A 24,856-nucleotide genomic window follows, 5' to 3' on the forward strand; every position below is an offset into this window, starting at 1 on the left:
ATGTAATTGAACTAGCCCTTTGAAGCAGGGCAAATCTGTAGAAACTACAGAGTAGTACAATGTGTACAGTTTTTAGTAAAAGGAAAAGGGTGTGTTATTTGGGAAAGTGTTCTTAATGTTCAAGCAGAGTTAATTTAAAAAACAACTTTATTTTCTGGAACAATATTTCTCATTTTCTGGAAAGCAGTCAAGAATTAATATCTAGAAATAGACCTGCAATTTGATTATCTCTTGAGTAACAAAACATATGAACTTAATTCCAGTGAGCCGTGCTGGCTGTTGGCCTTCTGTCAGTCTGGTCCATGGTGTCTCTCAAATAACTGCTGCTAATTGCCTGAACACAGGAAAGAGGTTAAGAAACAGACAAGGAAGAAGGGTCAGAGGAAATCCCCACCTCCTCTTACATTAATACCCACATGATAGAACAGAAATCCACCAACACTGAGTATTCATGCCAATGTCTCAAAAGAAAACAAAACCCTCAATAGAAAAGTTATATAAATTAAGACAAATCCACTTCCTCAAATTCTCATACCCTTGGATTTTCACTAATCTATTTACAATGTATTTTCTTCATCATTATGTATAGGAAAAAAGACCAAAGAGAATGATCCTGGACTTTGAAGAAACAGCTAGGTTTCATTGTCCAAAGGCCCTGTGCTGCATGGTTGTGTGGCAATAGCTCCGTCATTCATTTGGTTTTACTTTTTAGGTATTTTAACTATCAACCCTGATTTCCAAAGAAAGAAACTGAAAAACTATAAAACACAATCAACTGTTAAGGCTAAGGAAAGATAGCATAATCTAAACCCATTTTTAGAATTATATACTAATTCCACACAAGTTTTTCAAAATGAGGCCTTTTCAATGGATCTTATTGCTTATTGTAGGAAGTGGAAATGCCTTACTTAGCATGATACTGAAGAAACTTCATGGTCTGGCCTCTTTCTACTTATTCAGCCTTCATTCTTGTCATCTGTTTTCTTGTAGGTCTTGCTTTGGCATGCCTGTACTCCTATAGCTCCAGAACCTCACATGCTATTTCATGCCGCCAGGCCTTCATCTCCTTTCCTGCTCCCTGATCCCGGTTAACCTCTTCTTCCTCTGTGTGTGCATTCTACTAGTTCCCTTTCAGACTTTATTATAGTTGCTTGTCTATATGTTTGTCTCTACTGTTAGACTGAGAATTCCTTAACGGCCAAGAACCTACCTTATTTTTCTTTCTATGCCTAGCATTTTTCTTAGGTTATTATTATGTTAAGTTGGAAATACTGCTCATTAAAGGAACTATTACGTAAAATTATTGCATAAAGGAGGGAAAGTCATCAAGGTTAGCAAATAGAAATAAAGTTAGCTAATAAATTCAGGAACAAATGTACAGGTTATCTAGGACTTGTTGGAGAGAGACACAACAGGGAAAGAACACACCAGCAGTGTTGCAAAACTTCTGCTCTTTTGATTATAAAAGTGAAGGTGGTTAAGAACCTAGTGAGAAACCACCCTGGTAGAGTTAAAGGTCATGTTCACTTCAGAATGCTCTAGCTTCAGGCCCCATTTTAGGTCTCTTAAATTAATCGTATTGCAACGAGAAAACAACAAAGAAAATGAGGTAAAAAGTAATGAGAAGTGGAACTACACTGGTTGTAATTCGCTCCACCTTGGAGTGAAAACTGCAGAGAAACTTGGGAGAGGACTTTATTACATACAAAGAATGAGTTGTAGGCTTGGAGAACTTCTGGATCCTTCCAGGTTTGCTTCCCTTGCTGACTTGGTTGGAGTCACTGTTTGGTCCTATGTTGTCTCTCCTAAGTCTACTCTGATGCCATTGCTTGGAAAGAAACCCCAGAAATCAAAAACTGAGGATTGGGAAGAGTTTGACTACTTTAGATGCTTCACACAAGTAGAGTCATATATTATGGTTGATCTTGGAGCAAAGTGGGGATCGAGGTACCAGCTCCCATGGTCAAAAATCTGCATATAACTTTTGACTCCCTAAAAACTTAATTAACTAATAGCCTCTTGTTGACTGGAAGCCTTACCAATAACATAAACAATCAATTAATGCATATATTGTATGTCATATGTATTATATACTGTATTCTTATAATATAGTAAGCTAGGGAAAAGAAAATGTTGTGAAGAAAATTATACGGAAGAGAAATACATTTACAGCACTGTACTGTATTTATTGAAAAAAAATCTGCGTGTAAGTGAACCTGTGCAGTTCAAACCCTATTGTTCTTGGATCAACTCTATTTGTCATTTTGTGACTGGCTTATTTTACTTAATATTCTCTATGTTGTAGCATGTGACAGGATTTCTTTTCTTTTTAAGGCTGAATAAGATTCCATTGTATGTATATACCATATTTTGTTTATCTATTCATCCATCAATGGATATTTGAGTTGATTCCACTTCTTGGCTATTGTGAATAGTACTGCTATGAATGTGGACATACTAATATCTGCATGAGATACTGCTTTCATTGCTTTTGGATGTATGCCCACAAGTGTGATTGCTGAATTATAAGGTATAAAAAATCTATTTTTTAAAAATTAAAACAATTTTAACATTTATTTATTTTTGAGAGACTGAGAGAGCGAGCATGAGCGGGGAGGGGCAGAGAGAGAAGGAAACACAGAATCTGAAGCAGGATCCAGGCTCTGAGCTGTCAGCACAGAGCTTGATGCAGGGCTTGAACTCATGGTCCACAAGATCATGACCTGAGGCAAAGTCGGACGCTTAACTGACTGAGCCACCCAGATGCCCTTATTTTTTAAAAATGTTTATTTATTTTGAGAGAGAGAGTGCATGTGAGTGGGGAGGGGCAGATAGAGGGGGAGAGAGAGAACTCCAAGCAGGCTCTACACTGTCAGCACAGAGCCTGACATAGGTCTTGATAGTACAAACTATGAGATTATGACCTGAGCCAAAATCAAGAGCCAGGCAGTTAATGGACTGAGCCACTCAGGTGCCCCTGGTAATTCTATTTTTAAGTATTTGAGGAATGGCCATACTGTTTTCTATAGTGGATGCACTATATAACATTCCCATCAATAGTGTACAAGTTTTCCAGTTTCTCTATATCCTTGCCAACACTTGTTTTCTCTTCCCTTTTTTTTTTTTTTAAATAGTAGCCATCCTAATGGGTATGATATTTCATTGTGGTTTTGATTTGTATTTTCCTAATGAGTAGTGATGTTGAACATCATATGCTCATTGGCCATTTGTGTATCATTTTTGGAGAAATGCCTATTCAAGTCCTTTGCCCATTTTTAAATTGGGTTATTTTTGTTCTCAATAGGAGTTCTTTATATATTCTGGATATAATATTTACTCCCATTTCATTGGCTGACTTTTCACTCTGTTGATTGTGTCCTTTGATATACAGAAGTTTTTAGGTTTCATGTAGTCATATTACCTATATTTGCTTTTGTTGCCTTTGCTTTTCTTGTTATATCCAAAAAGCCTTTGCTGAATCCAGTGTCATGAAAGTTCTCCCCTATGTTTTTGTCCAGAAGTTTTATAGCTTAGGCCTTATATTTAAAGATATTTTTTTGAAAACTACAATGGCACTAGATTATTGATTTAAAAAGATATGCTATGCCTTCTTTCTCAAAATGCCTGAAAAATAAAAAAACTACATGATTACATGATTATCTTAGAAGGTAAATTATAAAATGAATACATAAAAATCATGAATGTATAAGAAATTTTAAAGTTTATTGAAAAAATACTATTTACCTGACAAAAGTGAAACACAAAAGTATGTAGATTGTAGTTGATAACTTAAAATAATGTGTGAGTGGAGATGAGCATTTCATTTTATGAAAGTGTGTCTTTGTAAATTATACAATTCAATACAAGATTAAGGGCTATGCGTTGGCTTGGAAATCTCTGCTGGCATTTTAACCACTACTGTTTGCCAGGTGTAATTATAGTATCACAAGCTGTGTGAAGTTAGTTGTTTTTCCATATGGCATGACTAGAGAGAGTGCTTGAGGTTTCAGTCAAAAAACCATTCAAGGATCACTTGAACTACTGAGTTCTGGCTTCCTGATTGTTGCCTGAAAACTTGCCATTGTACCCTCTGGCAATATCAAGAAAGCCCTAGTCTCAGAATGGGTGTCAGGTACTTCAGAGAAAAGCCCCATACTCTTTTAAGGAATGTGGCATTTCCAATACTCCTGACACCCCAGAGGAAAAAATTATGTGGCAAAAAGGGAGCACAAGGACTCTGAATCTAAAATGATTTAGGAAAATTGGGGCCTGAGTATAAAGAAGTTTAAGGAATATCTTGATTGCACTTGGCTTTCCTTTTTTATGTATGTAGGAGAGAAAGAGAGGAATAATTGATGTTTAAACATGTCTCAAAGAGCTTTTACCATTGGTAAAAATTAAATTACTAAAGTGAGAAAGTAGTAAGTCATAGTTTAATTTGTGCATTTTTTTCTCTCTTAGCAGTGCATAAAGTAGTGATGTGTTTTACAATCAACAATGTTTTGGAGTCAATGAAGAATGATAATTTATATAGAAAGAAGTGGTTGCAAATACATTGGCTAAGAGAATGAGGATTTGCGGTGCCTGGGTGGCTCATTTGAGTGTCTGACTCTTGATTTTGGCTCAGGTCATGGGATTAAACCCTCATTGGGCTATGAGCTGAGTGTAGAGCCTGCTTGAGATTCTTTCTCTCTCTCCTTCTGCCCTTCTCCCCCACTTGCTCACTCACTCTTTCTCAAATAAAAAATAAAATAAATTAAAAAATAAAAATTTTAGAGAATGAATAGAGAATGAAGATTTGAAGAACTCTTGGTTTGGTAGTATATATGTTCCCCCCACCCAAATTTGAACAGAGATAAATTCTTAGTTCTTTTCATAGTTCAAAACACAGAATGGGAGAAATCTGATTTAATACATCTTCATTGGGTGGGGGAAGGAGGTAAGCCTAGAGACTTTAGCTGAAGACAAATTAATTATAAATTAGCAGTTAACCTAATGTGATCATAGTCATCTGAAAAAAAATTGTTTCCATAGGAAGGTGGCTCATTGGATTCCGTGCTGAGCAGACCACCATAGTATACTTCCTGTTTATTTTCCTTTCCTTTCATACTTATCACCATCTAAATAATAATCAGAATATACTAGTGTATTCACCTAATTATCTTATTTAATATCTGCCTCCCATACCAAAATGAAAGCTTCATGAAGGTGTGGATATTCACATTTTGTTAATCTATTTCTTTATACCTAGAACAGTGCCTACCACATCAATACTCAGTTAATATTTGTTGGATTAAGAATTGGATTATGTTCAATTTAAGGGCCAAATTACAGACAGACAGTTTGAAGCTGGAGTATGTTAAAAAAAAAAAAAAAGTGTTCACGATAGCAAGGGGTCTGAAGACCATTACAGGTGTTCTTTGACTATGTGCTAAATAAGTGAGGAATAGGATACCTTCTGGATATATATCAAGGGCTATCACACAAAGGAGCTGGCAAGTTTGACATTGACTGAACAGTGCAGGTGACGGGTACAGAGAGGAGTATTCACCCAAACTGCAGGTGGCAGGGAAGAATAATAGGACTCTGAAACGCACAGTTCTTTAAATATATGTATAGTAAAGAAATATGGCAAAAAAATTAGAGATAAAAGATTTTTGCTCCACCCAACTGGAAAGCAGACTTCCAGCAACCTCAAAAATCTAGTACTCAAATAAACCCTCAGCTTACCAAAAAAGTTCTCACGAAGACCGTCCACTTTTTCATGAGAAGCATGGAGCTCCCCTCAGCTCCCCTCACTACCATGTGTGTATTGGACTTGGGGTAGTATATCCCAAACTTAAGTCATTGAGCACACTTTCAGTTTTTGTCATATCTGAGTATCATCTGTACTTCCATAGCCTTCAAGTCCCTCTTTAAATTTTCATTTTAATCTTAAACTTATTTCAGGGGCACCTAGGTGGCTCCGTCGGTTGAGCATCCAACTTCAGCTCAGGTCATGATCTTGTAGTTTGCAAGTTTGAGCCCCACATCAGGCTCACTGCTGTCCATGCAGAGCCTGCTTTGGATCCTCTGTCCCCTTCTCTCTCTGCCTCTCCTTTGCTTGCACTTTCTCTCAAAAATAAATTTCAAACTTATTTCAAAAGGATTTTATATTTCTTATAGGGCCATAAAAGCAGAATTACTTACTATAAGCAGAAAGTTGTCATATAAATAAATACAGCAAAAACACTTATATATTCTAGGTAGATACTGTTATCTACCAAAGATTCTGAGCCACAGCTCTACTCTCTTTGTTGAAAAGGAAAATTAGCCATTAGAGATGTGTTAAAGATATATTAACTCCAAACTGATTGGAAGGCTTAAAAAGAATTGAAAAGAGCACAACTTTCTTTCTGAGGCTCAATGTTATTTAATTCTGTGCCTGTATGTACAACTTGAAAGCATTTCATATCCAATGCCAAGTGATTTGGTAGAGGCTTGGAGACCAACTAGGAAGGAGCAAGAACATAACAATAGTAGCAAGGGAGACAGAAGACATCAGAGGGAATAAAATGAATTACAAAACTAGATAAAAGAACTATAAAAACTTTATGTACAGTCTGGCATCACTTAACAGGCTTTCTATACTTCATTGTCCCAAATTGGTTATTATAATGAACTTTTTCCCTCCATTTTCTTGTTTCAGACATGGTTTTCAAAGGCAGGGTTATGTAACATACTAAAAACAATCACCAAGAAGATAGCTATAACAGAGTAACATTGGTGCCTAAGGGGGTTCCTGTTTAGGTGGAGAATGTATTTCTAAGGAACACCTCATTCTCTGGTGATGTGAATGGAATACATCCAGGTTTCCAGGTCAACTCCACAGCCTCTTACATTCACTAAAGTAAGGTTATTGTCTTGAGTCTCAAAGTAAAAGAAATGTTAATGCTTAAAACACACAGTAGTTTTGGGAGAAATCACAAACTGAGAAATCTAGAAAAAGAGAGGGAGAAAAATTGTATAAATATATTTTAACATAAATTTAACCTGTTTATTTTGGGCTCAGTACCTTACAATAATTATTCAACTATCTCAAGTGTGCATATTCTTCTATCTGGAGGTCTGTGTCTTTTGTTAAATAGCACTCATTATAGACATAATAATTATGGCAAGTGCTTAAAATTTTATTAGAAGATCAACAAATGAAAAATTAGGTGTAGCATTGACATATTCAATTAACAGAGCTCCAGGGTGCTCATGGAGCATCAGATTAGAAAACAGACTCTAGAACCAGGGTGCAAATTCCAGGTCTGCCACTTACTAGGTACTTTGTACCCATGTTCCTCAATTTCCTTATCTGCAAAGTGAGAATAATAAGAGGATCTACCTATAGGATTGTCAGGAGGATGAAATAAGTTAATATTTGTTCCTAGAAAGTATCTAGCATGAAGTATGTGCTGCTTTGTTAAATAAACTCCTCTCCTCTGCAAAGAGAGATAATGTGGTAGGCTTTGGAAGCAAATCGCTTGGGTTCAAGTCAAGGTTATGCCATTTACTAGATCCAAAACAAGTTACTTTTCCTCTCTGAGACAAGAATAGATAATAGTAGTAACTCCACGGAGTTGGTCAATAGCGACTGTAAAAGAGGAGCCCAGTGCTTAGCAGAAAGTAAACACTCGAACACGAGTTGCCTTCAGAGATAAGTCATTGTTGGTTTTAAAAAGCTCCAGAAAGACAATCACTGTAGAGATTTGGGTTTATTCCAAACACGTGGCCTGCTCCCAAGCTGTAGAACTCTAGAGGTCCCTAACTCACACTCTATATCAAAGGCCCTAACACATGCTCTAGATCTCATGTCCCTAACTCACCCTGTGGATTAGGCATCCCTAGCTCACACTCCAGATCAGGGGTTCCTAACTCATTGGCCTATTACACTGAGTGAGTCCTGGACTCAAATGCCCGAAGGTGCTAGGCTGATAAAATGAAGAAAGGAGCTGTTCTGGAGGAGGCTGAGCTGGAAAAGACTCAGGACCTCTCCAAAGAGAGCAGGAGCCCTGGCTCAGAGCTGCCACAGGGGCATGTGGTCCTGGTTGTTACTGGATCTTCTAATTTTTAAGAAGACCTTCAAATCCAGACTCTTATGTAATATTTGTCAATTAAAAAAAGTGACAGTGAATTCATATTTTAACACTGTATACACCAAGTGAGATCTGTCTGAAGGTTGAATATGGCCCATGTCTCCTTGGTTTATGACTTCTGCTCTGGGCCACCCCAGGGACTCTGCAGACTGGAGCCTGCTCAGGTCCAGGCCAGGCCACCTAGATCATGTTAGACAGTGGTCAGCATCCTAGGACACAGAAAAATGATCCAATTCCTCCTCAGTAGTGGGAAAAGGAGAAGGATGGTGATAGAAAGGCTGGAGTTCACTCTTTTAACAAACTGTTCTGCTTACCTGACATCGAGACTTGCCTTAAACATGCCAGCATCCTACCCAGGAGCAAAAGGAGGAAAAATAAATCTGGCAATTTTTTTGAGAGCTTCCCTTCATGTAATTCTCTCAGTTTTTACTAATGTTTCAAACTGTGCTGAAAGGAGATTAGAAGCCTGATTCAGCTGAGAAATGTGAGGAAGGGGAGAGCTGGGCACACAGAGTGAGGAATTTTCATCAGTACTCACCATAGTGAGTAATTACATTTCCACAACAGGTTCGATGTTTGAGGCCAAGACTTTGATTTGATGTTCTTATCCTGGGGCAGTAATATCAGAGGGTCAATTACTTTTTAAAAAATATTTTATTTTTAAGTAATCTTTATACCAACATGGGGCTCGAACTAACAACCCCAAGATCAAGAGTCGCATGCTTTACTGACTGAGTCGGCCAGATGCCCCATGGCTCTATTACTTTTTAAACCAGGAAATTCAGGGAAAGGTGATGGTTGTTTTGGCTAGAATTTGAACAACACAGGTGGTTAGCAGCAGCTGCAAGCCATTTGTCTTGTTCTTCTGACCTCCCTAGCCACCATCAATTCTCTTTCAGGTCTTTGGGAGAAGGAGCAAATGGTGCTGTTCACAACATTATTGGCATGGCTGGTTACTGTTAAATTGATGCTACATGATTTGTAAATACTTTATTACACCTTACAAGAATAACTGCTGAGAGTGTTTTGTAATTGTTGTTTTGAAAATTAACTATACCAATGCAAAGTAGGTTTTTATGATTAAAATTGAAATACACTAAAGGTCAAGCAATGTTCTATCGCTTACCCTCATAGTTAAAAAAAAATAAAATGTTAATGGACTTTTCCCACACTCATTTGCTTAAAAGCTTCATAGACAAAGATCAAATTTAAAAATAGAAAAATCCACCATCCTGTATAAAGCTATGAAATCGCTCAATGCTGAAAGCTTTGCTCTGATGATGTAACTCTATGAAAACTGTCCAAGACATATATGTTTTTTCCACCAATTTACTTCTGAAGATTGGTATGTGTTTTTGAAATATTTATGAAACACTGTTTCCTCAGATAAACATATAATGTACAAACACTGGTAGTAATTTTACCATATTTTCAAAAGGGAATAGACTATATCCATATATATCTAGCAATTATAGTTAAAAATATTAAGTAACATATATGAAGTGCATATTTTGTGCCAGGCACTTACGTGAAATGCTTTACATGCCTAATCCTGATAAACCCTTACAAAAACTTCATAAGGTAGATATTATCATTATTCTCAGATAAGGAAACTCAGGAAGAGAGGGATTTGGTAACTGCTAACTAGCAGTCCAAACTGCTAGTAAGTGGGTAGGCTGTGATGAAACCATACAGGATGACTCCACAGCCATATACTCTAGTGCCTATAGGAAAGTAAAACTTCATTGATTTGGATCATGTTAATATAGAATTTGTGAAAATTCAGACATGAGCTAGGCTAAAGCTTTTGAAATATAATAAATTGTTAAGCAATTTAATGTATGGAAATTAGAAGGGATATTTAGTTTATTCTACTTATCAACATGTGTAAATTATTTAGAAATATGAACTGCTAGATGAACAATATTCAAATTATGTAAGCTTTTATGTTTTCAGTGAGAGATTCCATTTTTGTAGTCACTCTTAATCGAAGTACTATAACTGTAGTTTTAAATATGGTAAAATTCTACTGAACGACATGGTTCATTATTATAGGCAGATATACGAAAGATCAACTCATGACCATTTCAGACTCCTGCAGCCTTAATTTCATTGCTGCCTGCTTCATGAGCTACTCTTTGTCCATTCTGCTTTATTTGTGGTTCTCAGACCATGTCATTTTCTCTCACTTCCAAGTCTGTACATCTTGTCTTTCAGCCTTGTTTGCCTTATCCGCACTTTCTACTTAGTCTTCTTCTTCTTCTTCTTCTTTTTTTTTTTAATAATGTTTACTTGTTTATTTGGTGGGGAGAAGTAGAAAGAGAGGGAGAGAGAGAAACCCAAGCAGGTTCCACAATGTCAGCGTAGAGCCTGATGTGGGGCTTGATCCCATGAACCATGAGATCATGACCTGAGAGGAAATCAAGAATCTGATGCCAAACTGACTGAGCCACCCAGGTGCCCTCTACTTAGTCTTCTTTTTTCATTATTTAAAAATTTGGGGGTAGAGGTTGAACCATAACATACCAACAAAACAAAACAAAACAAAACATACTTACCACTATCAACACTTGGGTAACCATCATTTGCTCAAAAATCAGAAAATGGCAGGCACTCCAGAAGCCTCCCATTTTGCTCTTTCCAATCACAATCCCCCTCTCCCCTCTGTATTAACTTGAGTTTTATGGTCTTCATTCCTTTCTCTTTAGTTTACTATCCAAGAATGCAGCCTTAAACACCATAGTTCAGTTTTTCCAGTTTCTCAAGTTTTATATAAATGGAATCATCAGGCATATAGTTTTATGTGTGTCTTCTTTTTTTAGTTTTTAGTTTTTTAAAAGTAATCTCTACACCCAGTATGGAGTTCAAACTCACAACTCCAAGATCCAGAGTTGCCTGCTCTGTCGACTGACCCAACCAGGCACTTCCTGTGTCTGCCTTCCTTCACTCAACATTATGCCTATAAGATTCACCTTGTGTAGCTTGTGTAGTTATAGTTTATTCATTTTCATTGCAGTACAGTTAAGGTTGGCAAAGTACTGCCTATGGTCTATTTTGTAATGAATGGTAAGTTGGTACTACGATGGCAGAGCTGAGTAACTATGATGGAGACCACATGATTTGCAAAGACTAAAATATTTACTATCTGGTCCCTTACAGAAAAAGTTTGCTGACTTTTGTAGTATAGTGTTCCACTGTGTGAGTATACCACAATTTATTTTTCTAGTCTCTTGTTCTTGGATGTCTGTGTTGTTCATACTTTTGGGTTATTAAGATCTATAAAGAACTTATCAAACTCAACAACCAAAAAATAAGTAACCTAGTTAAGAAATGAGCAGAAGACATGAATATTTTTCCAGAGAAGACGTCCAGATGGCTAACAGATACATGAAAAGATGCACAACATCACTCATCATCAGGGAAGTACAAATCAAACATAATAAGATACCACCTCAGGCCGTCTAGAAGAGCTAAAATTAACAACACAGGAAATGACAGATGTTGGTAAGGATGTGGAGAAAGGGGAACCCTCTTACACTGTTGGTGGGAATACAAACTGGTGAAGCCACTCTGGATAAAAGTATGGAGGTTCCTGGGGCGCCCAGGTGGCTTAGTCGGTTAAGCGTCCGACTTTCGCTTGGGTCGTGATCTCGCGGTTCGTGGGTTCAGGCCCCATATTGGGCTCTGTGCTGACAGCCAGCTCAGAGCCTGGAGCCTGTTTCAGTCTGTGACTCCCTCTCTCTCTGACCCTCCTCGGCTCACGCTGTCTCTCTCTCTCCTAGAAATTAAAAAAAAAAAAAAAAAAAGTATGGAGGTTCCTCAAAAAGTTAAAAATAGAAGTACCCTTCAACCCAGGAATTGAACTACTAGATATTTACCCAAATGATATAAAATACTGATTTGAGGGGGCACATGCACCCCGATGTTTATAGCAGCGTTATCAATAATAGCCTAATTATGGAAATATCCATTGACTAATGAATGGGTAAAAAAGATGTGGTATATATATACAATGGAATATCACTCAGCCATAAAAAATGAAATCCTGCCATTTGCAACCATCTGGATGGAGCTAGAGTGCATTATGGTAAATGAAATGTTAGAGAAAGACAAATACCATATGATTTTACTCCTATGTGGAACTTAAGAAAAAAAAAAGTCAGATGAACATATGGGAGAAAAAGAGGGAGGCAAATCATAAGAGATTCTTTTTTTTTTTTTTTAATATTTTTATTTATTTCTAGGAGAGAGAGAGACAGCGTGAGCAGGGAAGGGTCAGAGAGAGAGGGAGTCACAGACTGAAACAGGCTCCAGGCTCTGAGCTGGCAGTCAGCACAGAGCCCGATGCGGGGCTCGAACCCACGAACCGCGAGATGATGACTTAAGCGAAAGTCGGACGCTTAACCGACTAAGCCACCCAGGTGCCCCAATCATAAGAGATTCTTAACTATGAGAACAAACTGATGGTTACCAGAGGGGAGCAGGGTGGGAGGATGGGTCAAACAAGTGATGGATATTAAAAAGGGCACTTGTTATGATTAGCTCTAGGTGTTATATATAAGTGATGAATCACTAAATTCTACTCCTGAAACATTACACTATACCTTAACTAACTAGAATTTAAATGAAAACTTCAAATGCCAAAGCATTTGTTTTTACAAATGGTTGTACCAATTTCTTAAAACATGGTATTAGCAGTCTTTTAAAATTTTAGCCATTTTGGATGTTTTGAAGTGGCATCTCACTGCAGTTTTAACATGCATTTTCCTGGTTGCTGATGAGGTTGAGCACAGCTTCATATGTCTATTGGATATGGTCACTGGATTAACTACTTAGTGAATTGCATGTCCATATTCCTTGTGCATTTTTATGTTGTTTGGTTTATCCTTATCAATTTGCAGTTGTATTTTCTATATTCTGGATACAAATCTTTGTTTAAGTTCCACTCGTTCTTTACATCTCAGATGGGTGACCCTTCTTGTAAGGAATCTTTCTGAATCCCATAATCAGGTAGAGGTGTTCTTCTTTCTGCTCCTATAACCCTCATACTTCTAGCATAGCCTGTATCATAGTTTAGAGTTATGTACACATTGTAACTAAGTGTTTATTTATCAGTGTCCCTCAGTAAGATGTTCACTAGACCGCAGGTTCATAAGAGAAGGGACTAGGCTTGCTTTATCTTTGTATCCTAGCTCTTAGCTCAGTAGGTACTCAATAAATATTAATACAATTAACGAGTAAATGCTCACCCAGATATAAGAAGTATATGTAGAAGACATAATTTAGATTGCCAATATTAATGTATATGTATTTTCTTTCAACATCAATATTTAGGATCAATTCTGCTGTTATCAGAGATTCTCTTCTCTCTCAGTCTAGAATGGTATATTTTTTTCTCCTAGTAGTCTGAATTTGTGAGGTTTTATTATTATTCTAGACCGAAATATCTCACCATTTCAAACATAATGGAACTCCTTGTATAGGTTTATTCACCTGGTGGGAATTTGGGGTAGGCACTACAACAGGGATTATGTTGATGCCTGATTAGATTTCGTCCCTTATATTACAAGTTCCTTTAATGTAGCACTTGACCTTTGAAAATCTTTTGACTGTTAGGGGAAATGCTCAGGAATTAATTAGATTCAGACAGCTACAGAAAATTTAGTTGGACCCACTCTTCCTTTCTTCCTTCCTTCCTCCCTTCTTCTTTCCTTCCCTCATTTCTGATCCTTTATTCACTTCTTGTTGATTCTTTCATGCATTCTCTACAGTGCTGCATCTTCATCCTTCTTAAAAGTTCTTTACCACTTAAAATTACTGACCACTTCTTGCCTTTTGAAACCCTCACTTTCCTTGTTTTCTCTGGTGCTATACAGTCCTGACTGTCTTCATTCTTGGTCAATTTTATTGAAATTGTTCTGAATATTGCTAATTATGCCTGACAACTCAGCCCAAGATGCTTACAGTCTGCCCACCATTCATGCTTTTTAAGACTTTAACTATTTCAGTTCTTCCTGGAAATCATCATCTCCATTTACGTATCTGTAAGAGTCTCTACCAGGATGTCCACTGCCACTGCCAATGGAACATGCCTGTGATGGAACTGCTCTCTCACCACACACTGACGCTCTTTGGGCTGCCCCTCCCACTGTAAGAGGCATATTATTTCCACAGTTACTCAGGCTTAGTTACACAGTTACTCAGAAGGGGGAAGGCATCTTGAATTCCTCATTCTTTCTGTTCCTTCAAATCCAGCAAGCCACAAGCTAGTAAGTTCCTCCTTAATAATGTCTGTTATATTTGCTCCTTGCATTCTATCCTATTGATGCCCCCAACATGCAGGTCTTCACTGTCCACTGGTAGCCTTGACCACTACAAGCGGCCTTCTAAATAAATGTCCGCACTTTCATCTCTCCCCACTGCAATCTCATATTAATCTTCTAAAAAAGACTTCTCTGTACCTATCAACTACTCATTCAAAAGTCTTTACAGCTACTTAATTCCCATAGAATCAAGGAGTCATTCCTTAGCCAGGTCAGAGTATTTCATACTCCATTTATTCCCAACCTTATTCTTTACCTTTCTCCAATAAAACCTCCCTTAGCTCACTGCTCTAGTCAATAGCCCTTGAATATGCTTCAACCTCTAATCTCTTTCTGATTATCTAAGCCCTATTTTTTCTTCAGGGTCAGTTAAAGTCCTAATTCAAGTTCCAACTGATCGTATTCAAAATAGATTTTTCCTTTTGCTGACACCTCTTGTATCCTGGATTATAATTTTTCATTTATTAATTCAACAAAACTTATTGGCCATGTTCATGTATCAAATACTGTGCTAGAAAGGGGGATACAAAGGTGGATAAACAATAGTTCCTGACTTGAGGAGTTTAGGATCTTGTCCAGTTTGACCAGTTAGAATATAAAATACTTGAGGTCAGAAATTGTCTTATTCCTCTTTGTATTTCTAGTACTTATCAGCATCTTTGACAAAATCCATATGCCATATGTATTTATTGCTGTTAACAGTAGTGATAAGAGACAATAAGACTTTCTTGTTTTAATAATAAGGAAACAAGTTAGGGGACAGAAAAATTTTACTTAATGTATTTTACATAATTTTATTAGAAATTCAAAGCTGCCATCTGTCCTTCTTTCTACTGGGTTTTAATATTGAAAAACTCCTTTAATCATAAAGCTGTATGTGCTTTAAAAATCCTTAAGGCTATTATTATTCAGATTCTTTTTTGGGATTTAAGGATGAAACTAACACTTTTGGATCATTTGCAGAGTTAATTTAACTATTCATTAAGAAATTTTGTAACATACTCATGTACACATTCACACACTCTCATAAATACACATTCATAGATTACTATACATGATCCAGAAAACTTATCTCAAACATTTTACTGAAATCTCACTAGTGCAGTTGGTAGACCTGGCAGAAAGCCAGGAGGGATAATAATAGTTAACTTTTATTAAGTGGATTATCTTGTATTATCCTCCTTAATCCTCAAAACAACTCCATTATGTATGCACCATCAGAATCCTTATTTTTCAGATGGGGAAACTGAGATATAGCAACATTTATAAACGTGACACAGTCAGTGAAAGAGCCTAGATTCAGAATCCAGGAACTCTGACTCCAGAGTCTTATGTTCTTAAGGACTATGCTATTATTTCTCCCATAGAGATGTAAATAATGGCTCAAAGTACCCCTGCACTGCCCCCCCCCCAAAGTGTGGGGAAGCAAAGAGAGAAAGAAAGAAAAAAAGAAAGGAAGGAAGGAAGAAAGAAAAGAAAGGAAAGAAAGAAAAGAAAGAAAGAAAAGGAGAATGGAACTGAAAGTAAAATAAGTAAGTTGTTCAGGATAATTAGGCATCCTAACACATTTCCAGAGCACTGGAAATTTCAACGGGTCTCCTTTTGCCCACTGAGACTTTCTGTCTCATGTCCTCTGTTTGGAAAAAAAGAGAGGAAAACAAGGTACGTGACAGGCTCATCATGAGCACACACAGCTGTCACCAGACCATTTTATTTCCTGAACGGTTACTCACAGTGGCTTCTGAGAAACAGGAGGTGCCACTATTCAGTACTTACGGCAATCCTAGGACAGAATTGCCAGTGCTAAATAGAAGGCTGGCATGTTTTAATTGCCCCCCCGCAACCCTGCTGCCACAACTCACTCCTGTATACACTGGAGTGGCAGGTGGAGGTCAGAGACAACAGAATAAAGAAAGGTGGTTTGTGCACTTGGGGTGATACAGAGTCTTGGCTTCTGACGCAAAGGCAAAAACAAAAACAAAACAAAACACAACAAAAAATGTGGAAGAATTGGACAGAGAGGGGCACCAGAAGACTAGGCGCCTCATCCAAATAGGAACCAGATGCAACTTTAAAATATGTGCCTGTTTTTGGTGCTAGCATTTGTAATCTATGCCCATACTTACACTTCATAGTGTAATACTATTACCTCCTCCAAACACCTATAATTACAATAGTAATTATACTCCTTTCACAGAGAGAAGTGCTTCTGATAATAACAAAACCAAAATCACTTCTGTTGAAAGCTGTAGATTTTCCTGATTCAAGCATGACTTCATTTATACTTATTTGTTGGAGACTGCTAACATTGTTAGAAGAAAATAAGTCAGAAAAAAAAGTAAAGTTACTTTAAGCCCTACGATCCTATGGTGGATTGTGCAGCAAGTCTTAAAGTGCAAATCAAAATGGCTCTGGCCTAAAGTTTATGAGTCGACAAGGTTTTAAGGTTAAGGAGAGTGTGTGTTTGCATCCTATGGATTGACAGAAACTAGTCCTAAAAATAATTGACGAGAACAATCAATGGACAAAACACAGCATCACAACAGAAATATTTTCTCAAATGATGGTTTTTGAAAAAGTATAGGAAAAATTCACATGATTGGTTAGTTCTCTGATTATCACTATTATCTTAATGCACTTTTAACTTTCATAATTAAAAATTAAAGATATTGACATTTTTACCTTTGGTAGCCTTAGCCTTAATAAAAATAGAAATATGAATATGTTAAAAGTATATATTCAGATTTTGTGTATGTCCCTGAAAGGGGGTTTGCTTGCTGGCTTGCTCAATTTTTGACAAAGAAAAATGGGCTGCTCTTGCTTCTCGCACAAAGATGCACTGTTCACAGAGGACACCGAAAAATGGAGAATTTGTGTTTAAGTTGAAAAGAAATTAATATCCAACATGGTAATTTATTTAGTATAAACTTTCTATTAATTGATAAAATGTGTGGCTTATTAGAATTAAAAGCGTAGCTTTATAATAAGAACTTAAAATACTAATATCTGGAAAGTCTAATAGCAAGCAAGACATTCTAAATTTCATTTCCAATACCCCATAATTAAAGATATTGTTCTGCTTTTTAAAAACTCAGTTTTACCCACACAATTGTATACCCTGAAGTTCAAAAAAAAGTGAGGCAAAGTATTTGTGAGTTTGAGCTGCCTCTGTTCTTTCCACAGGGCTGCCATCTGGGCTTGTTTATTTGTGTTTCCAACTTCTGGAACAGGGAGTTTCTCTGTTAAGGACAGGGCACCAAGTAAAGGAAATGTCTTACAGAAAGACTATCCTTTTTTTTCTTTTTTACTGTATTTTCAAACTTCAAGTTTAGCTTGGTTAAAAAAAATCAAATGACTAGTACAATCACAAAATTTTACATAGTTGGAAACCTCAGAATTATCTTAGCAAATACTCTTCCACACGATGCAAATCATATTCCCTACATGCTACCTTCTTGTGACTTTCAGATCTTTTTTAAGACCCAAACTGTCATTAAGGATATAGCCATTAGATTGGGAAATCAAATATTTTTATCTATCCTTCTACAAAGAAGCATTTGATTTAAAAATTAAAAACAATTGCATGCAGGTATTCTAATTTTATAAAGTATACATGAGTCTTATAAAAAATGAAGGGAACAAAACAAAACCTTTCAAAATATAATTAAGAAACAAAGAATTATTAGATTTATACAATCTGATTGTGAAGAATAGTTTAAAAATTCACAAGCAACACTTAAAAAAACTGGTGCCTTATCTTTGAGAGATTTCATTTAACAAATAAAATAGAAGCAAAAATTACCTTGTAAAGTAAAATCCAGCAATACATATTCGTAAGCAAATTCTGTCTTTGTTTCCACTTGCGGTCTCTTCAGGGTAGAAAATATTTTTCCAGGGCTGCTATCATCAGGGTCTTCTAGCTTTCTAAGTCCGCACCCCATGGCAAAATCTGTAAGGAATTAAATTGCACGATAGGGGAGGGAGAGCAGCAAATTCTGTTGTTTAAGCTGCAAAAAGAAAGTTACAGACTTAACTGCTTTGATTTTTTCAGCTAAACCATAGATAGTCAAAAAGAAAACATTTGAGTCCAGAGGAAGGAGCTGAAGACATTTTCTATCCATTTTTCTGTAAAGTCGTTGAACCCATGATGATTAAACTACAGCTCTGGGAGGCTGGGCTTGATCTTAGGAGAAACATGCAAGCTGCTACAACTTAGCGGAGAATTTCCATGCCACGTCAATTTACAGCCAGCCCCCTACCAGAGTTCTGTCGCTCAGGGCACCAACAGTGCTTTGTCTGTCCCAGTTGGCTGGATGATAAAGGAGGTGTCCAAAAACGGAAATAAAAAGGCAAAAGTGCAACTCGGATGGAATTATCTACAAGTAGACGGTATATTCAGGCATATTGGCATGCAATTCTTTTTCTGTTTTCTTTTTTCCCTCTTTCCTGTGCCCACCCCCTCCTTCCTCTCTGCTACTACCAAAAAGCAAAAGGAGGGAGGAAGGGAGGGAGGAAGAGAAAGAATGAAAGAGAGAAGGAATGAAAAAAAAAAGGATTCTCAACATGGTTGGAAACAAAAATCGTTTCCAGAAAGGAAGTCAGCTTTAGAAGGAAACTGTTTCTGGAGTCTATAAGGAGAAAAGTAAAGTTTTGTTGTTGTTGGTGGTGGTTTTTTTTTTTTTAACAAACACTTTAGTCTTTAGGTAGCACTTTTGAGGATTTCTTTCCACAGGAAGATTCTTTTCATATACTACTCATACTAATTAAAACTGCCAAATACAAAAAATTTATATTAAGATATTTTAGGGGTACCTGGGTGGCTCAGTCAGTTGAGCATCTAACTTTGGCTCTGGTCACAATCTCATGGTTCATTGGTTCGAGCCCCGCATGGGGCTCTGCGCTGACAGCAAGCTCAGAGCCTGGAGCCTGCTTCAGATTCTGTATCTCCCTCTCTCTCTGCCCCTCCCCCACTTATGCTCTGTCTGTCTCTCTCAAAAATAAATAAACATTAAATAAAGTTATTTTAGGGGCACCTGGGTGGCTCAGCCCGTTAAGCGTTGGACTTCGGCTCAGGTCATGATTTCACCGTTAGTGGGTTCGAGGCGGGCATCAGGCTTTGTGCTGACAGCTAGCTTAGAGCCTGGAGCCTGCTTCAGATTCTGTATCTTCCTCTCTCTCCGACCCTTCCCTGCTCATATTGTCTCTCTCTCTCTTTAAATAAAACATTTTAAAAAATTTTAAAAAGATATTTTAATGAAACGATTTTATTTCTCTTATGTGGATAACAGCCTTAAAGTTTAAAGTACTCCACTTCAGCAGGCTTATGAGAGGAACTCTTAACACTTTTACAGATCCTAAAGTATCCTTAATTAAAAAAGAAAAGCAACAAAACTGACAACTTGATTATTCAGTTTTATAAATTTCCATTTACCTGAAGTCAGAAACAATTTATAATGGAGCAGTTGTAATGAGTGCTCACTGCATTTTACCATATACAGCTCAGGTAGTATGGTGCACTCACCAAAGCTGTGAGCCCTGGAATCACAACTACTTGGCTTCAAATCCTGCTTCTAATGCCTACTACTGATGTGATCTTGGCAAGTTACTCAATCTCTTCAAGTTTCAGTTTCCTCCCCTAACAAAATGCAGTTAATAATAGTACTTACTTCATAGGCTTGTTATGAAGGTTGAATGGGATAATCTTATTTCATATCTTAACACTACGCTCGTCTAATAGGACAAAATAAATTTGTTAATGTGCTTCCATTATAAAACAGGGTTGAGAATAGTAATAGTGAGGAAGTGATTCTACCACAAGTCCCATTATTTACAGAATAGACCTGATCACCTATCAGACTCTAGAGAACACAAGCCTGTAAAGGCTTTTCAATCACACTGAAGAGTGCATACGAAGACCCTCAAAGGGGGATGGATTAGTTTGTAGATCACTACAACCTCTTGTCTCTATAGTCTGCCTACTTGTCTTTAAATAGTCACTTCTCAAAAGTGACTTTAGCAGATAAAAATTCTACAGTTCTTCATTCTCAGGGATGAACATGGTTGGTGGTAAGCAATTTCAACGTGGCTAAAAAGACAGCAGACTCTCACCCAGTATGACTCATTTGACTAGTCACAGTGCTTTCATGCCTGTCATTTTTCATGTCCTCTTTCGTATGGTGCATTGTGAGTTCCTGGGTGGCAGAGATGGAATATATGAAGTTCACTAGTCCCTGTTGCAGTACCTGGAAGATGGCTTATTAAGTACTCATTATATTTACTAAATGCCTGCTATATTCCAGGAGCTGGCTAGGTACATGAGTAAATATGGCTTCTTCCCTAAAGTAATTTATGGTTTAATGGAGAAGACAGACTTATAAACAGATAATTTCAATATGATATGGTAGCTGATGAGAGAGAAGTATGCATAGGATGCTACAGAAACCCAAGAAGGGGCCCCTAACTCAGCTTGGAGGATGATATCTGAGCTGTCTTGAAGGATGAATATGCATAAGATAGATAAAGATGGGGAGCATGTGCCCGGGGAAAGGGAAAAGCTTGAGGAATGTCACAAAAATCATGAAACAGTATGGCTTGAACTTTAAAGAACATGAAGCAGTTGCAAATTACTAGAACATAAAATTTGAAAGACAACTAAGTTGTAAGAGAGGCAAGAGCTAAGTTGTAATGGGTCTTATATCCCATACGAAGGGAATTTGGACTTTATTTTGTAGGCAACAAAGGAGAATTAAATAATCAAGTGGAGAATCAAAGGAGTAGTTTGAAGCAGGCAACATCACTTTGTATTTCTGATGTCTCACTATGGCTGTTTTGAGGAAAATGGTTTTAATGGGAGCAAGAATGGAGGGAGACCCAGTCAGGAGAGTATTGCAGTAGTTCAGCTGAGTGCTGACAATTTAAATGAATAAATATGGGACATTATTATGTTCTTAAATACTTTTTTTTAAATCTTTTATAAATCTTTAGTAAAAAAAAAAAAACCCTACAGTTCCTTTAGTCCATTACTGAGCAGTCACTATTCTTTTTTTCTCCAAAAGTTGAACAAAATAAAATACTATTTGACACATCATTATCACCTAGAGTCCATAGTTTGCATCACAGTTCACTCTTGGTGTTGTATATTGATGGGTTTTGACAAATATATGACATGGATCCACTGTTACAGTTATATACAGAATAGTTTCACTGTCCTAAAAATCTGTGCTCCTCCTATTCATTCCATCCTTACTTCTTATTTAACTCTGATGAATCTGGCAATTGTAATATAAAAGGTAAAATATATATCAAAGTCATTTTCTCTCACACTGACATCCAATTGTCACAACTATATTTGTTTTCATAGATAATTTTTTTTTTAACAATCATGTTTCCCCAGGCTTATCATATACTGAGTAACTATAGTAATTAGAACAAATATTTGGAATAAATGTTTTCTATATTGGTCATTTTTTCTGTATGGAATTATATGTTTGCTGACAATTCTAGATTTTAGGGACAGCTTTCAGTTCTGTATTGCAAATAGGGTTTCTCCAAGTGCAGACTGTTATGTGGCTATATATGATGTAGATATATTAACAATTCTTGTCTATATTCTAGAATGGGCTCACTTAGTCCTTGAATGAATGAGTGAACCTTGTAAAAATATTCTCCATTACTGGTAGCAAATTATCCTCACGGTTACTGTGCAAGTTTGGATCACCTAAGTTCACTAGAGTCTTAAACCTTCTAAGAGATAATTACATATTATCCAATCCACGCCCTATAAAATTTTTGCATAATAGTAACTTATAAATACAATATATTTTATGTGGCTCTGATCCAAAGAAGCAAATTCAACAATAATTCAACAAGTTTTTATGGAGCACTGACTACATATGTAGGGCACACGTGGACGCAAAGATAAAAAAGCCAGTTGATGTTCTCTAGAGTTCACGAGCTAGCAGGCCAACATTAAGTTTTAACCTAATGCACTGCTAGTTTCATAATGTAGTCAGATTTCCTAAGTAATTAATGACTTATTGAAAGCACTACTTATTTAAAAAAGTATTTCTTTTTTTTTTTTTTAAAGGTTTTTAATGCTTATTTTTGAGAGAGAAAAAGAGGGGGAGAAGCAGAGAGAGGCAAAGAGAATCCCAAGCAGATTCCATGCTGTCAGTACAGAGCCTGATGTCGGGCTTGAACTCACAAACTGTGAGACTGTGACTTTAGCTGAGATTAAGAGTCAGACACCTAACTGACTGAGCCACCCAGGCACCCTGAAAAAAGTCTTTCTTTAATGATTAGAAATGCCACAATCACATACTTAATCATTGTATAGACTAAGATCTTATTTTTACTTTTTATTTTTTCAATAGTCTGACTTCTCTATATTACATATTTAATTTTTTAATGGCTCTATAATATTTCACCGTCCAGCAGTTCACAATATTATTATTCTTTTAAAAAAATATTGACTATTCTTAACTTTTTACTCTTCTAGATAAGAAGTTGTCAAACTACATGTGGCAGAGCCGCTCTGGTTCCGAAGAGGTGTTGGTTTTGGAGGAAAGGGGGCTTTGATCATGAGGGGAGGTCAAGCAGGCAGAGCTCTGGGCCCACCACACCACTCTTTCTTCAAACAGAATAGCATAGATTTTGTCAATTTCATATACCAGTAACAAACAATTAAACCCCCATAATTTTCAGAAAAGGAAAACATTTACATTATCAATAAACTATGTAGTTTCTAGGGATAAATCTACTGAATATAAGCCATAATTATATATGTAAAATTATGCAAATTTACTGAACAGTATGAAAGGAGTGACAAGTAAATGGAGAGATATACATAGTCACTTTTAGGAACACTTAATATTGTAATCATATCTCTAGCTAGCCCTATAGAGTTAATGCAATGGTGACCTTAACCCTAACTGTTTTTTTGCATGGAATCTCTCAAGTTGATTTAACTTGATTTGAGTTTTTAAAGTTTATTTATTTATCTTGAGGGGGGCTAGGCAGAGAGAGAGGGAGAGAATCCCGAACAGGCTCTGCACTGTCAGCACACAGCCCAATGTGGGGCTCGATCACATGGTTTGTAAGGCTCTTGACCTGAGCCAAAATCAAGACTGACTGAGCCACTCAGGCATTCCTCAAGTTGATTTTAATATATATGTGGAAGACAAAAAGACCAAGAATGTCTAAGATACTTTTGAAGAAGAATAAGGAGATATAAAAACTATATATTAAGACTTATTATAAAGCTATAGTAATTAAATGTTTTCAGCAAGGCATAGGCAAATTAACCAATACAACAGAATAAAAAGCCCAGAAACAGAAGCCTGTATATGTGGAAATTTAATATATGAAGGAATTGGCATGGCAGAGCAGTGGAGAAAATGGAGCTGGGACAATTGATTATCTATATGGGGATGAAATTGGATCCCCACTTCATATTGTATATAAAAATGTCAATATTACATGAAGAATTTGAACATCAAAAGAAAACTTTACATTTTTATATGAAAATATGGATAAATAATTCTGATAAGATAAGCAGAAAATAATCATGATTAATCATAAAATAACAATCATAAGATAAAATTTCATAAATCCTACTATATTAAAATTAAGAACTTCTATTAAGTTTTAATGTGAAAGGACAAGATACAATTTGGCAGATGATATTTGTAAAATATCAGTCAATAAAGGAACAATATCAAGAATATATAAAAACCTCCTGAAAATAAAAAAACAAGCCAATAGACAAACAGACACAAAATATAAATAGGCACCTCACAGTCAAAGAAATATATATGGTTAATAAACACACACAGAGATGCTTAACTTCACTTCTATTTAGGAAATTGTAAATTAAGACCACAGTGAGATAACATTGTATTGTGGTAAAATACACATAAAATTGATCATTTTAACCATTTTAAAGTATACAATTCAGTGGCATTAAGTACACTGACAATATTGTATGATGATCCTATCTAGCTCTAGATTTCTTTCATCACTCCGTGAGGGAAATCCATAGCCTTGAAGCATTTATTCTCCATTCCAATTTTCCCCTAGCTCCTGGCAACCACTCATCTCCTTTCTATCTCCATGCATTTGTCTATTCTGGATAGTTCATATAAATGGAATCTACAATATGTAGTTTTTGTGTCTGGTTTCTTTCATTTACCATAATGTTTTAAATTACTTATGTGATAGCATGTATCAGTACTTCATTCTTATTTATGGCTGAATAATATTCCATTGTATGGATATGCCATATTTGTTTATCCATTCATTAGATAACAGGCATTTGGGGCATTTCTATCTTTTGGCTATTGGGAATAATGTTTCTATGAACACTAGTGAGATAATGTTTTATACTTATTTAACTGGCAAAAAATTAAGAAG

At 36.4% G+C, this 24,856-nt stretch overlaps 1 protein-coding gene across 6 annotated transcripts in view; it reads right to left on the reverse strand.

The window, feature by feature from the left end:
• The window catches only part of RFTN2 (raftlin family member 2), a 98,709-nt gene that overhangs the window by 51,039 nt on the left and 22,814 nt on the right, over window positions 1–24,856 (reverse strand). For 4 of the 6 annotated variants that reach the window (XR_013330669.1, XM_077745767.1, XM_077745770.1 and 1 more), the window contains one exon: window positions 18,249–18,453. Coding sequence is in view for 5 of the 6 variants with exons in the window: in XM_077745767.1 (XP_077601893.1) it covers window positions 18,249–18,387 (139 nt within the window). In the remaining variant the exon portion in view is untranslated. Of the gene's footprint in view, window positions 1–213; window positions 323–18,248; window positions 18,454–24,856 lie in introns of those variants that run through there. The other 2 variants (XM_077745769.1, XM_077745772.1) reach the window with 2 other exon arrangements.

The sequence above is a fragment of the Crocuta crocuta genome, unplaced genomic scaffold, assembly GCF_008692635.1.
Source record: "Crocuta crocuta isolate KB4526 unplaced genomic scaffold, BGI_CrCroc_1.0 scaffold564, whole genome shotgun sequence".
Lineage (NCBI taxonomy): Eukaryota > Metazoa > Chordata > Mammalia > Carnivora > Hyaenidae > Crocuta > Crocuta crocuta.